At 42.1% G+C, this 12,533-nt stretch overlaps 1 protein-coding gene across 2 annotated transcripts in view; it reads left to right on the top strand.

The window, feature by feature from the left end:
- LOC124784073 (pyruvate dehydrogenase E1 component subunit alpha, mitochondrial-like) overlaps positions 1-12,533 on the top strand; it is a 100,236-nt gene that overhangs the window by 25,732 nt on the left and 61,971 nt on the right. For both annotated transcript variants that reach the window (XM_047254071.1, XM_047254072.1), the window contains 3 exons: positions 4,378-4,443; positions 4,538-4,711; positions 4,807-5,025. In XM_047254071.1, the coding sequence (XP_047110027.1) occupies positions 4,378-4,443; positions 4,538-4,711; positions 4,807-5,025 (459 nt within the window). The remainder of the gene's footprint in view (positions 1-4,377; positions 4,444-4,537; positions 4,712-4,806; positions 5,026-12,533) is intronic.

Below are 12,533 nucleotides of genomic sequence, written 5' to 3'. Positions count from 1 at the left end.
TCCCCTGGTGGAACGAGGCTTGTAGGGACGCTATCCGTGCTCGACGACGTGCTTTACGCACCTTTCGCCGCCATCCTATGTTGGCGAATTGTATTGAATACAAACGACTCCGAGCGCAATGCCGTAGAGTCATCAAAGGCAGCAAAAAACTTGTTGGGCCTCTTTCACCAGCTCCTTTAACAGTTTTACTCCCTCTTCCGTCGTTTGGGGTGGCCTGCACCGGCTGTCGGGCATTACGGCCCACTCCTCGGTACCTGGCCTGACCTCAGGTAATGAGGTCCTTGTTGATCCTGTGGCTGTCTCCAACGCCTTTGGCCGCTTTTTCGCGGAGGTTTCAAGCTCCGCCCATTACCACCCTGCCTTCCTTCCCAGGAAAGAGGCAGAAGAGGCTCGGCGACCTTCCTTCCACTCGCTGAATCTGGAAACTTATAATGCCCCCTTTACTATGCGGGAACTCGAACGTGCGCTTGCACTGTCCCAGTCCTCTGCTCCGGGGCCAGATGCCATTCACGTTCAGATGCTGGCACACCTTTCTCCGGCGGGCAAAAGCTTCCTTCTTCGTACCTACGATCGCATCTGGACCGAAGGTCAAGTCCCCATGCGTTGGCGTGACGCCGTCGTTGTTCCTATACCCAAACCCGTGAAGGATAGACACCTTCCTTCTAGTTACCGCCCCATTTCTCTTACAAGCTGTGTCTGTAAGGTGATGGAGCGCATGGTTAATGCTCGGTTAGTCTGGATTCTTGAATCTCGACGGCTACTTACTAATGTCCAATGCGGCTTTCGTCGCCGCCGCTCCGCTGTTGACCACCTTGTGACCTTGTCGACATTCATCATGAACAACTTTTTGCGAAGGCGCCAAACAGTAGCCGTGTTCTTCAACTTGGAGAAGGTTTATGATACCTGTTGGAGAGGAGGTATCCTCCGCACTATGCACAGGTGGGGCCTACGCGGTCGCCTGCCCCTTTTTATTGATTCCTTTTTAACGGATCGAAAGTTTAGGGTACGTGTGGGTTCCGTATTGTCAGACATCTTCCTCCAGGAGAACGGAGTGCCTCAGGGCTCCGTCTTGAGCATAGCCCTTTTTGCCATCGCAATCAATCCAATTATGGATTGTATTCCACCTAATGTCTCAGGCTCTCTCTTTGTCGATGACTTCGCGATCTACTGCAGTGCCCAGAGAACATGCCTCCTGGAGCGCTGCCTTCAGTGTTGTCTAGACAGCCTCTACTCATGGAGCGTGGCAAATGGCTTCCGGTTCTCTAAAGAGAAGACGGTTTGTATCAACTTTTGGCGATATAAAGCGTTCCTTCCGCCATCCTTACGTCTCGGTCCCGTTGTTCTCCCATTCATGGAAACAACTAAGTTTCTAGGGCTCACATTGGACAGGAAACTGTGTTGGTCTCCACATGTCTCCTATTTGGCGGCCCGTTGTACACGTTCTCTTAATGTCCTCAGAGTTCTTAGCGGTTCATCTTGGGGAGCGGATCGCACTGTCCTGCTTCGCTTGTATCGGTCCATAGTCCGATCGAAGCTGGATTATGGGAGCTTCGTCTACTCGTCCGCTCGGCCATCCCTCTTACGCCGGCTCAACTCCATCCACCATCGGGGGATACGTCTTGCGACCGGAGCCTTCTACACTAGTCCTGTCGAGAGTCTTTATGCTGAAGCTGCCGAATTACCATTGACCTACCGGCGCGACGTACTGCTGTGTCGGTATGCCTGCCGGCTGTTGTCTATGCCCGACCACCCCTCTTACCAGTCCTCCTTCTCCGATTCTCTCGACCGTCAGTATGGGTTGTATGTGTCTACCCTGCTTGCCCCCGGAGTCCACTTCTGTCGCCTGCTTCGACAGTTGGATTTTGCCCTCCCTACCACCTTCTGAGAGGGTGAGAGCCCAACACCACCTTGGCTCCAGGCTCCGGTTCATATTTATCTCGACCTCAGCTCACTCCCAAAGGAGGGTACTCCGGCTGCAGTGTATTGCTCACGGTTCGTCAAACTTCGTGCTCGACTTGCCGGTCACACCTTTATTTACACCGATGGCTCCAAAACTGACGATGGTGTCAGCTGTGCCTTTGTCGTCGGGGCCGCCACCTTTAAATACCGGCTCCTCGACCAATGTTCGAGCTTTACGGCTGAGCTTTATGCTCTCCATCAGGCCGTTCAGTATGCCCGCCGCCACCGCCATTCATCGTATGTACTCTGCTCTGACTCACTCAGTGCTCTTCAGAGCCTTGGAGCTCCCTATCCGGTCCATCCCTTGATTCAACGGGTACAGCAGTCCCTCCATTCTTTCTCTGATAATGGTTCTCCTGTCAGCTTTCTGTGGGTTCCCGGACATGTAGGAGTGCCTGGGAATGAGGCTGCGGATGCTGCAGCCAAGGCTGCAGTCCTCCTGCCTCGGCCAGCCTCCCATTGTGTCCCGTCATCTGACGTTCGTGGGGATGTATGTAAGAGGCTTGTGTCGTCGTGGTGGGATGCTTGGTCATCCCTCCAAGGAAACAAGCTCCGGGCAGTAAAACCGCTCCCAACTGCTTGGACAACCTCCTCCCGACCATCTCGGCGAGAGGTGGTCCTTCTGACCAGGTTGCGGATTGGACATTGCCGGTTTAGCCACCGCTACCTGCTCTCCGGTGACCCAGCCCCGCAGTGCCCTTGTGGTCAGGCATTAACAGTGCGCCATGTTTTATTGTCGTGTCCCCGTTTTAGTCAATTTCGTGTTGTCCTGTCCCTGCCATCTACTTTACCGGATGTTTTAGCTGATGACGCTCGAGCAGCTGCTCGTATTCTGCGTTTTATAACTTTGACTGGCTTGTCCAAAGACATCTAACCTTTTTACTTACTTTATCTGCATCTTTGTCAGGTCCTTCTGGTGTCCCCCACATCCCCTTGAGTTTTACTAGATTCTATGTGCTCTAACAACAGTGACTGGGCGCTAATGACCTCAGTAGTTGAGCGCCCTTAAACCCCACCAAAAAAAAAAAAAAAATAACTGCTCACAACCCTTGACAGTCCGCCACTTCCTGATCATGTGTCCATTTCTTAACTGTTTACATTCAAATCTGTGTTTGCCCTCAACATTGTTAGATGTTTTAGCTGAAGACACCCATTCTGTTGATTGTGTTTTAGTTTTTATTCACTGCAGCAGCATGGCGAAGCAAATTTGATACCCCCCCATTGGGACATCCACCATCTCAGTGATTTGAGAAATTTTCGCTATGGGCCTCCTTGTCCTTACCTGCTTCTCTTTTAAAGTCGCTTGATTGCATTTTTGCTTTTTCACCTCAGGTTATTACGTAGTACTTGTTTTTTCTTACATTATGACGTGGGCACTTATGACCTTAGCAGTTTTGCACTGTAAAGCACCAACCAACAGAACTATCATTAGTTTTTTTAATGTCCTCTAATAATCTTATACAAATGTTGATATAAAGGGACCATGACAATCATTTATAATAATATTCACTTTTATTGATAAGTTAATTCATGACAAGCAAGGAAAAGTTCCCTCATCATATTTTTCTGGTTTTCACTTAGTGCATTTGGTACCTACATGCTAGATTTTTTTTAACATTGTTCATAAAATGTGAATGTAACATTGTTACATTCCTCTGTGTAACTGTGAGCTTGGTACTTGAAATAGCAGATCACAGACGTGAAATGGTGAATAGTGGTCCAAAAATGCTGCTGTGTTGACAGACATAAATTCCACATTAAAAATATATGCAGCAACCTTTAATGTTGCATTTTATAGCTTGATTTTTCTCTTAACCTTGCAGTAAAATAAAAATATCACCATATTTGAGTGGATGTGCATTCTTAAAGAAATGTATTTCATTAGAATTTATTCACAAAAAATTGCATTTCATAAAATTTGTTTATGATACTGTGCAAAGTAAATGTGTGTTTGTTCCCCACTAGTTGAAACTGCCAAGTAATGAGTTATCAAACAATGGAAAATCCATGGTGGAATGTAACAATATTAGAGAAGAAAAGTTGCTAATCACCATATAACGGAGATGCTGAGTTGCGGTAGGCACAGCAAAAAAGTGGTGGTTTCAGTTGTCTGAGACTGCAGACGTGTGTGCAAGTTGCGTTTGCGTGTGTGTGGTGCTGACAAAGGCCTTAATGGGCAAAAGCTATAATTGTGTGGATCTTTTTGTTGTGCCTATCGCAACTCAGCATCTCCGCTATATGGTCAGTAGCAACTTTCCTCTCTAATAAAGTAGTGAGTTGTGTTATCCTTCTTTACTGTAGAGTTGCCTCTTTGTGCACAACTGGGTATTCAGTGTGCAGAGTGATGGTTTTTTTATTGTGCTGGCAGCCAATTTTTTACATTAGACCATAATAAATGTCCTCCCTCTCTTTTTCCAGAAAGCTCTTTCGTCATTTTTTGGAAGCAAGAGCAATTTTGCAACTAAAGCAGACTTTGAAACAAAGGTACAGTACTGCATTAATAAGAATTATATAAATTATGCTGAATGCCTGTTTCAATCCTTCTAAAGCTGTCTTTAATGCCACAAATATATTTTAGCCATTTCGTCTACACAAACTCGATTCTGGCCCAACTACACAAGTTAGTGTGACACGTGATGAAGCACTTATGTTGTATAAGCATATGCATGTTATCCGTCGAATGGAATCGGCTGCAGGAAATTTATACAAGGAAAAAATTGTACGCGGATTTTGTCACTTGTATTCTGGTCAGGTATGGTTAATAAAGAAAATTTATCTTGTATTTGTGTACTAGGAGACGAATATTTGACTTGTGGTGCCTTACCATGAATTCTTACACCTTTGTAGGAGGCAGTTGCAGTGGGAATGAAAGCTGCTCTCAGGCCACAGGACAGTGTAATCACTGCCTACAGAGCTCATGGTTGGACTTACCTGATGGGAATTCCACCATCAGTCGTTCTGTCAGAGCTTACGGGGAGGAAATCAGGCTGTGCAAGAGGAAAAGGAGGATCTATGCACATGTATGCCGATAACTTCTATGGTGGAAATGGAATTGTTGGAGCTCAAGTTAGTAAACTTTTTTGAATTTTCTATTATTTTATGTTTACCATGCCTCTAACAATTTAGTTTCATTAGTTCACCTCCAAATTTGCAACTTTCTAACACGCTGGTGCTTTGAACAAAGTAACAAAACACAATGTGTTCATCAAATTCATATGCATTTATCAATTAGTAAGTGGTTTTGCTATGATTTACGTTCATTCTGAAGAAAAAAAAATTATTTTTAGCATTAGAAAACAGAGACTAATTGACACATCAGATTGAAGCCTTATTCATATCTTTTTCCCCAGTCTCTTAAAATTTTTAAAGGAACAATTTGGAATTTGAATGTGTGTACTTTCCCCTGTTTAGAATAACTCATTCATCATGTAGGGATTCGTGCATCACTGATAGATTGTGAGTAACTGCTATTCTAATGGGCCATTGTCTCAAGCCAGCTGCTTCTCCTTAGAAGTAAACCATCTTGTATTATCTGTTGTAGCAAAGTCTACAAGAACTGCAAATATTTTAGGATTAAAGAAAGCTTTTAGCTTTTGATGGGCACACACAAATGAAGGAAAACTTACTAGCTTTGTTATCCTTGGATGAGCTAGGGTATGCACATGCATGTGCCTGTGACCGTATGTGGTGTTTCATGATGTATATTTGGTATCGTGAAACAGCCAAAGCTATCTGTTGGTGGCAACAAGGCACTCACCGTCCCATCACGCAGCAGTTCACTGCCGATGGTTATCATCCTATAAACTTTCCCACGTTGGCTACATCATAGAAGGCAGACAAAACCAAGCAAGTTTCAGACAGTTACTGCCCCCTCAGTTCCTGATTTGCGCCCAAACAAACGGAGGGCCATTTCTCTCTACCAATCCATTGTTATTTGTGGAAAATATTGAAAACATATTTGGGAAGCTGTCTTCTTTCAGCAGATTATGGAGTGGTTCCATTTTAATCAAGATGACAGATCTTACACATTCCTTAACAACACACTCTTATTCACAACACAGTGATGTACCATTTCCCATCACACTCCATAAAAACATCAACATGCGACATTGATTAATTTTTCTCTGGGAGTTAATGCTGCCGACAGACTGACTATGCGAACACTTAGAGGGGTGAGGGGTCCACTTCACACATTGTGATCTGTCACCAGTGGGTATGGAACTACATCAATGGACATGGATTCGGAATCCAACGGCATGGGGGGGATCTAGTTCCTGTGGGGTCAACATAGAAGCCTTCTCCTCAGATTATATCTTCTTCTCTTCCACAACTTTTGGTGGTCAAGATTCTTGTGAGGAGTTATCTGCTGCTGTTTCTCAGATGAATCAGATCATCTCTACTAGTGAAGAAATTGTCAAAGTACACACAATGATTCTCGGGTTTTTCAATGCAGTCCAGCATGTTTAGGACTACTCTTGATCCCAATAGTAGGTCATCCCTTGCAGTATCTTCTGGATCCTTTCCACAGTATAAATCAAATTTGAAACAGTTGCCACTTGCGCCACAAAGAGACCACAACTTATAGCCAAACCTAATAAGCTTGCCTCAGATAAACTGTTTCAGCCCACTTCGTCCGTAGTATTTGACTATCATTTCGTCAATTGACAAATTTCCTCAAATATTCCAAATTTTTGAAAAGATTCATTTATCATTTTCAAGAGAGGTCTAATTTGGAATCTGCGATCGTGTTTGTTTTCATTGGCTAAGTCATTATCTTGAAAATGAAGCAATGTTTTCAACTTCTGATATTTATTCCTTGACATAGCTGTCTTTATAATTGGTATGCCAACATCATCTTCAGACCAGTATAGCTTTTCAGCAGGGAGCTTATGGTAACCAGCAAAAAGAAGAAATCTAACAAAGACCTTCACATCTTCAACTGTGAGGATAAAATCCTGCATATTCTTCATATTTACTGCATATCTCACAGTTTCTTTCACTATGAACTCGTATATGTTTTCGTTCATAAGTTCTTCAAACATCTCCTTCGGAGTCAAGGAAGAAAGTTGTTCCTTCAATTCCTCTCTCTTTGTGTTGATGTCATGCTCACTAGTTTGAGACAGCCTTGTATAAACTGGAGGTGTCGTTTTCCAATTGCTTTTCTCATCAGTAAGATGTCTCTTCTTCGATTTACTTCTGGAAACTTGGGATGTAACTGACAGTGAAGTTTTACATACAGTTTCTTCATTATTCTCTAATGGAACATAATGTAATTCAATAGCCCCTGGCACATCTGAGACTTCCACGCTTCCAGTAACATCGTCTGGACCTTCTTCTTCGTCGGTCATACAGTCTACTTCAGGAGGACATACGATGATATCAATATGGTCCTGATCATCTGACACCGCATTGTAGAATGCATCACTGTTTATTATTTCTTCGTTAGTGAGGTATCTATCTCATCTGAAGGCCATTATAATCTATATAAAATGAAATGAAATAAAATGTAATAAAATAAAGTGAAATGAAAGAATAATACATTAGCACAAATTACAGAAAAGGGATGTGTAAATACCTCTGTCCATCTGGAACTGAATTATTTACTAATGGGTAACATATTCATAAATCTACTTTCATAATATGCTGTAAATTTCAAAGTAACTTCATATCCTGTAATATATATAACAGGGGTCGTTACTTACCTCAGCAACAAAATCTGGTAAAATTATCATGTTCTAAATAGAAAATACATCAGCAGTAGCAGAGTTTCATATTCTAACGTGCAGCAATACAAATAACTGAAATGATAACGCCAAGTCCCAGTGTCCTATTTCAAGTACACCAAATTTTATAAAATGGAAAACAATGAATATAACTCCAATTGAGCTAACAATGCAAATAGTTTAAAAGACACATTGTTGACTATAGTTAATCACAAAAAGATCTTTGCCACATATTTCAAATATTACTAAATTGTCGATAAAGTAAATACCTGTAATAATGAAAAGTGTGCCTTAGTATTCAGTAATCAGTTAATGGCAGGATTATTGCTTTTAATTTCCTGTAAGCATACATTTGTCATAAAAAGCATCAACAAATGACGTTTAACAGTAATAGTTGCAAATTAATAATTTATTGTGTATTTATAAATAAATATGTGCTCTGTCCTCAAAATAGGACACTGGTACTTAATGGGGTAATTTTCTTCAAAGAAGAGGCTTTGTGTTAATTTCAATTGTCCGTGTCACCCTTTTCAGCTGCACATTCTTAAAATGAGGGACATTGTTCTCAATTTTAAAAGTTCATTCAGTCTTCCAGGCGTCTCATTTGATGAGTGTCGGACACAGTTACCCCATCTGAAGAGTATAAATGCCAAAGGACTAAAGGCATGCAGTCCTGCCTTGACTACAGATGCAGGGTTTACAACTCAGTTAGATCATCTTATCATAAAAAATCATTGCTGTACATGAGGGGATTTGGTTGGCAACAGGAGTATACAGAATCAGTCAAACTCACAGCCTCTGTTGAGCCACTACTCTTCATACAGTGGCAGAGCTTCATGGTGTAATATGTGTGCAGCCTACTCTAGGCCCCAGTCAGTAGCATTCCATACTGTTGCTCCCCATTCAGTGGAGCAGCGAATATTGACAGCATGACGTAGTGGCTCTTACTGCGAATCAGAGTCCTGTGCTTCATAGTGGTTCATGTCGCTGACTGCCCTGGTGTGTAAGGAGACAAGAATTATTTTAGATTTATCAAATTACAAAAATAATTATACCCTAGGCTGTTTTTAAATCAATGTATTCCAGAATTTTAGCCAAGCATTGCAACTGTGTTGTAGTTTACACTGATGGGTCTGAGCAGGAAGATTCTATTGGCTGTGCTTTATTTCCAGAATATGCTCTCAAGATTTGATTACCTGATACATTCACATTGTATGGTGCTGAATTATATGCAATCTTGAGGATGCTGAAGCAGATGCAAAGTAATCATACTACCTAATTCCTTATCTGCACGAACTTACAAGTGCCCTTGAGCCTACGCATCATGTGTGTCAAACGGAGAGGTATATGTAGATAATTCACGGCTCTCTTTTCCTGTTAGAGACCCAAGGCAAGGAGGTGTCATTCCAGTGCATACCGTGGCACATAGGAAGTCAGGGTAATGAAGCAGCTATGGATGCCTGATTGGAAAGTACATTTTCCAAATGTGCTGACCCTACACATGCAGTCACCTCAACATGAAGATACAGTTACCTTGCTGTTGAGGCACAGAATCATGTGCGTGTGCAAGGAATAATGGTTAGGATTGAGGAGCAACATACTGTGATCATTGAAACAAAGAACACAGTCATTGCTTTCCTCCTTCCAGCCACTGCAGCAGGAGGAAAGTACTCTTTAATGCACCTCTGTGTAGGGCACTGTACTGTGAAACGTGGATTCCTCCTCTGATGGGAGGATCCATCAGTATTAACGCTTATGCTGTACAGATATCTGAATGAATTTTAGCTCGATGTATTTTATACCAAGATATAAGGGTTGCAACCCATTTTCAAGTTGACCTGCCACCTTCAAATACATGATGAATCAAATTTAGTTTGTGTTTTAATAAATTGTGTCATGTCCAACCTTTTACATAGCTTCTCAGGTAAACGATTTTAATATTGTCTTTAGGGTGATAGCTTCATCTTCTACATTTCCACTGATTAAACAGGCACAGTTCCCGATAATACAATTTGGCTTTTGTGTAGTTATAGTCTGTGTATAGAGACATTTGTCTGTAATTATTTTAGTAAGGGTGCTGATCATCTTGCTGTTGAGCATCCTGTACATGTTGCCGCCGCCGCCGCCGCCGCCACCACCACCACCACCATGGTTCACACAGACATCATCAGGGAATGGATTTCCCTGCATAACACGTTGGGAGCCTTAGAAGTGCAAGTGCAAAAGATCCCAGTGATCACCATTTGTAACATTTATTTACCTCCAGGTAGGGCACTTACATTGAGATGACCACCTTCATCCATGAGTTATATTCCCTTTCGTCCTTGGGGATCCCCCTCAGGGGAAAGCACCATGTTGTCTGGTAGGAGTCTTCTGATTGACCAGCTTCTTTCCTGTCTTAATCTCTCTGTCGTCAAGGACAATACTTGTATCCACTTCAGTGCTGCCCTTGGCATCCTTTTTACCATCAACCATATGATCCCTTCACTAAATCTCACTGCTTTGCTAAAGTAGTCACTACATTATGATCTTTGTGATAGTGACAATTCGTGGTGATCCTGACACTTCCCTATGGCCACCTGACTGAACATTTAACATGTCGAATTCTTCAAAGTGGCAACTGGCAGTTGTGTACTTCTGTTGTACCTTCATATCCTCTGTCAGATTGCATTGACAAGGTACAGAAGCGTGCGCACACACACACACACACACACACACACACACACACACACACACACACACACCCCTCAGTTAGTACCCGGACCATGATACATTTTAAGGGTCTGAATAGTGTTTTCACAGTGGGGCTGTTGGCCATAAGAGCCCTATGCTTAACAATACAAACCTTTCTAGGCTGCATTTTAATTTATAGTGAGTCAGTGAGCAGTCAAAAGGCTATTGACTGATGTTACTCTTGTCTCTCCATGATATTGGCTGTTTATAATTTCTCTCTCACCTTATTTGTACTGCCTACTTTTGCATTTCTCTGGTCCCAAGTTGTATCCCAGAGAATAAACTGACCAACTTTTGGCTAGAGAAGTGGTTACTCATCCAACATTCACTTTGATGATCCTGCTTTTGGAAGGAACTCATCATGCCATTAACCCTAGATTTTTCTATATGTAAAGAGACACCCCTCTGTATTGTTACAGAGCCTTGCACACAGTAGCTTGCATCCTAGTGGAATGCCTCCCTCCTCCCGGCCCTCCATGCTAAGCGTGTTCTTCTGTATTCTTTGCCTCTAATATTGGTGGCCGACTCGTGGATAATTGAACTAGTTTTCCATTTTCTCCATAAAAGTTGTTTTTATTCTGTTTTCGAGGTGGGGGTAGGGTGTTTGGGGTTGGGGCATCTCCCACCAGGAGCTGGGTTTGGAGGACCCTCAGCTTGACCTCATCTTCCAACTGGCTTTGTCATCTCTTCTACTTTGTTTTTATCATTTGTTATAAATAAACCAACAAACTGTCAGGTATAGTTATATCCATAGGACTTCAACATTAAGCACATTAGACCTCAAAAAACCCACAAGCATGTCGGGACAGGAAAAAAAAAAAACGCTGCTGGGTAAGTCACCTCACTGGTTGGAAGAAGGCAAGGGAATACCACCTCCAGTAGAAGCACAATAAGTGAAGAAAGCATTGTGGTGTTCTGAACAACCATCAAGTTTAATTTAATGATTTCTTACCCATAGTTTATCACTTCAAACATTTCAAGGAATGCTCTGCTTCTCAGTCTTTGCTAATAGTTCAGTGTTCGAAGCCCCACACCTCTGGCCTTCCAGAAATCCCAGGTGGGAGAATTCCATGAAACACATTAATATAGCTTGTTCCTTCATAGTTTAAAGTAGCTTGTTCCACCATAATGAAAATTCGTAACAAAATGTATTCTACATCTATGTACATGGTTACTGCACAATTCACAATTGGGTGTATGGCAGAGGGTTCATTGAACCACCTTTAAACTGTTTCTCTGTCGTTCGACTCCCAGACAGCACATGGGAAAAACAAACACTTCAGTCTTTCTGTGCAAGCTCTAATTTCTCTGGTTTTATTATGATGATCATTTCTCTCTATGTAGGATGGTGTCATCAAAAGATTTTCATATTCAGAGGAGAAAGTTGGTGAATGAAATTTCATGAGAAGGTTCTGCCACAGTGAAAAATGCCTTTGGTTTAATAATACCGATTCAGGTATTATATCTGTGGCACACTCTCCCCTATTTCATGGTAATACAAAACGAGTTACACTTCATTGAGCTTTTTCGATGTCCTTCGTCAATCCTATCTGATGCATATCCCACACTGCACAGCAGTACTCCAGAAGAGCGCAGACAGGTCTAGTGTAAGCAGCCACTTTGGTAGATGTGCTACATTATCTATTTGATCGTCCCAGTTTAAGTTATTCGTAACTGTAATCCCCAAGTATTTAGTTGAATTCACAGCCTTTAGATTTGCGTGATTTATATTGTAATTGAAATGTAGTATTTCTTTTTAGTGTCATGTGAGTGACTTCATGCTTTTCATGATTTAGAGTCAATTGTCATTTTTTGCACTGTACAGATAACTTGTCTAAATCATTTTGCAATTCTTTTTGATCATCTGACTACTTTACGTGATGGTAAATGACAGCATCATCTGCAAACAATCTAAGAGGACTGCTCAGATTGTCTCCTAAATCATTTATGTATATCAGGAATAGCAGAGGGGCCTATAACACTTCTTTGAGGAACACCAGATACTATTTCTCTTTTACTCAATGACTGTGTCAGTTATTATGAACAGTGGCCTTTCTGGCAGGAAATCACAAATACAGTCACACAGCTGAGACGATACTCATTCATAAAAGATGAGTA

This window comes from Schistocerca piceifrons, chromosome 1 (genome assembly GCF_021461385.2).
Source record: "Schistocerca piceifrons isolate TAMUIC-IGC-003096 chromosome 1, iqSchPice1.1, whole genome shotgun sequence".
NCBI lineage: Eukaryota > Metazoa > Arthropoda > Insecta > Orthoptera > Acrididae > Schistocerca > Schistocerca piceifrons.
Note: the sequence above shows the minus strand (reverse complement) of the source record. Positions and strands in the feature narration are given on the sequence as shown.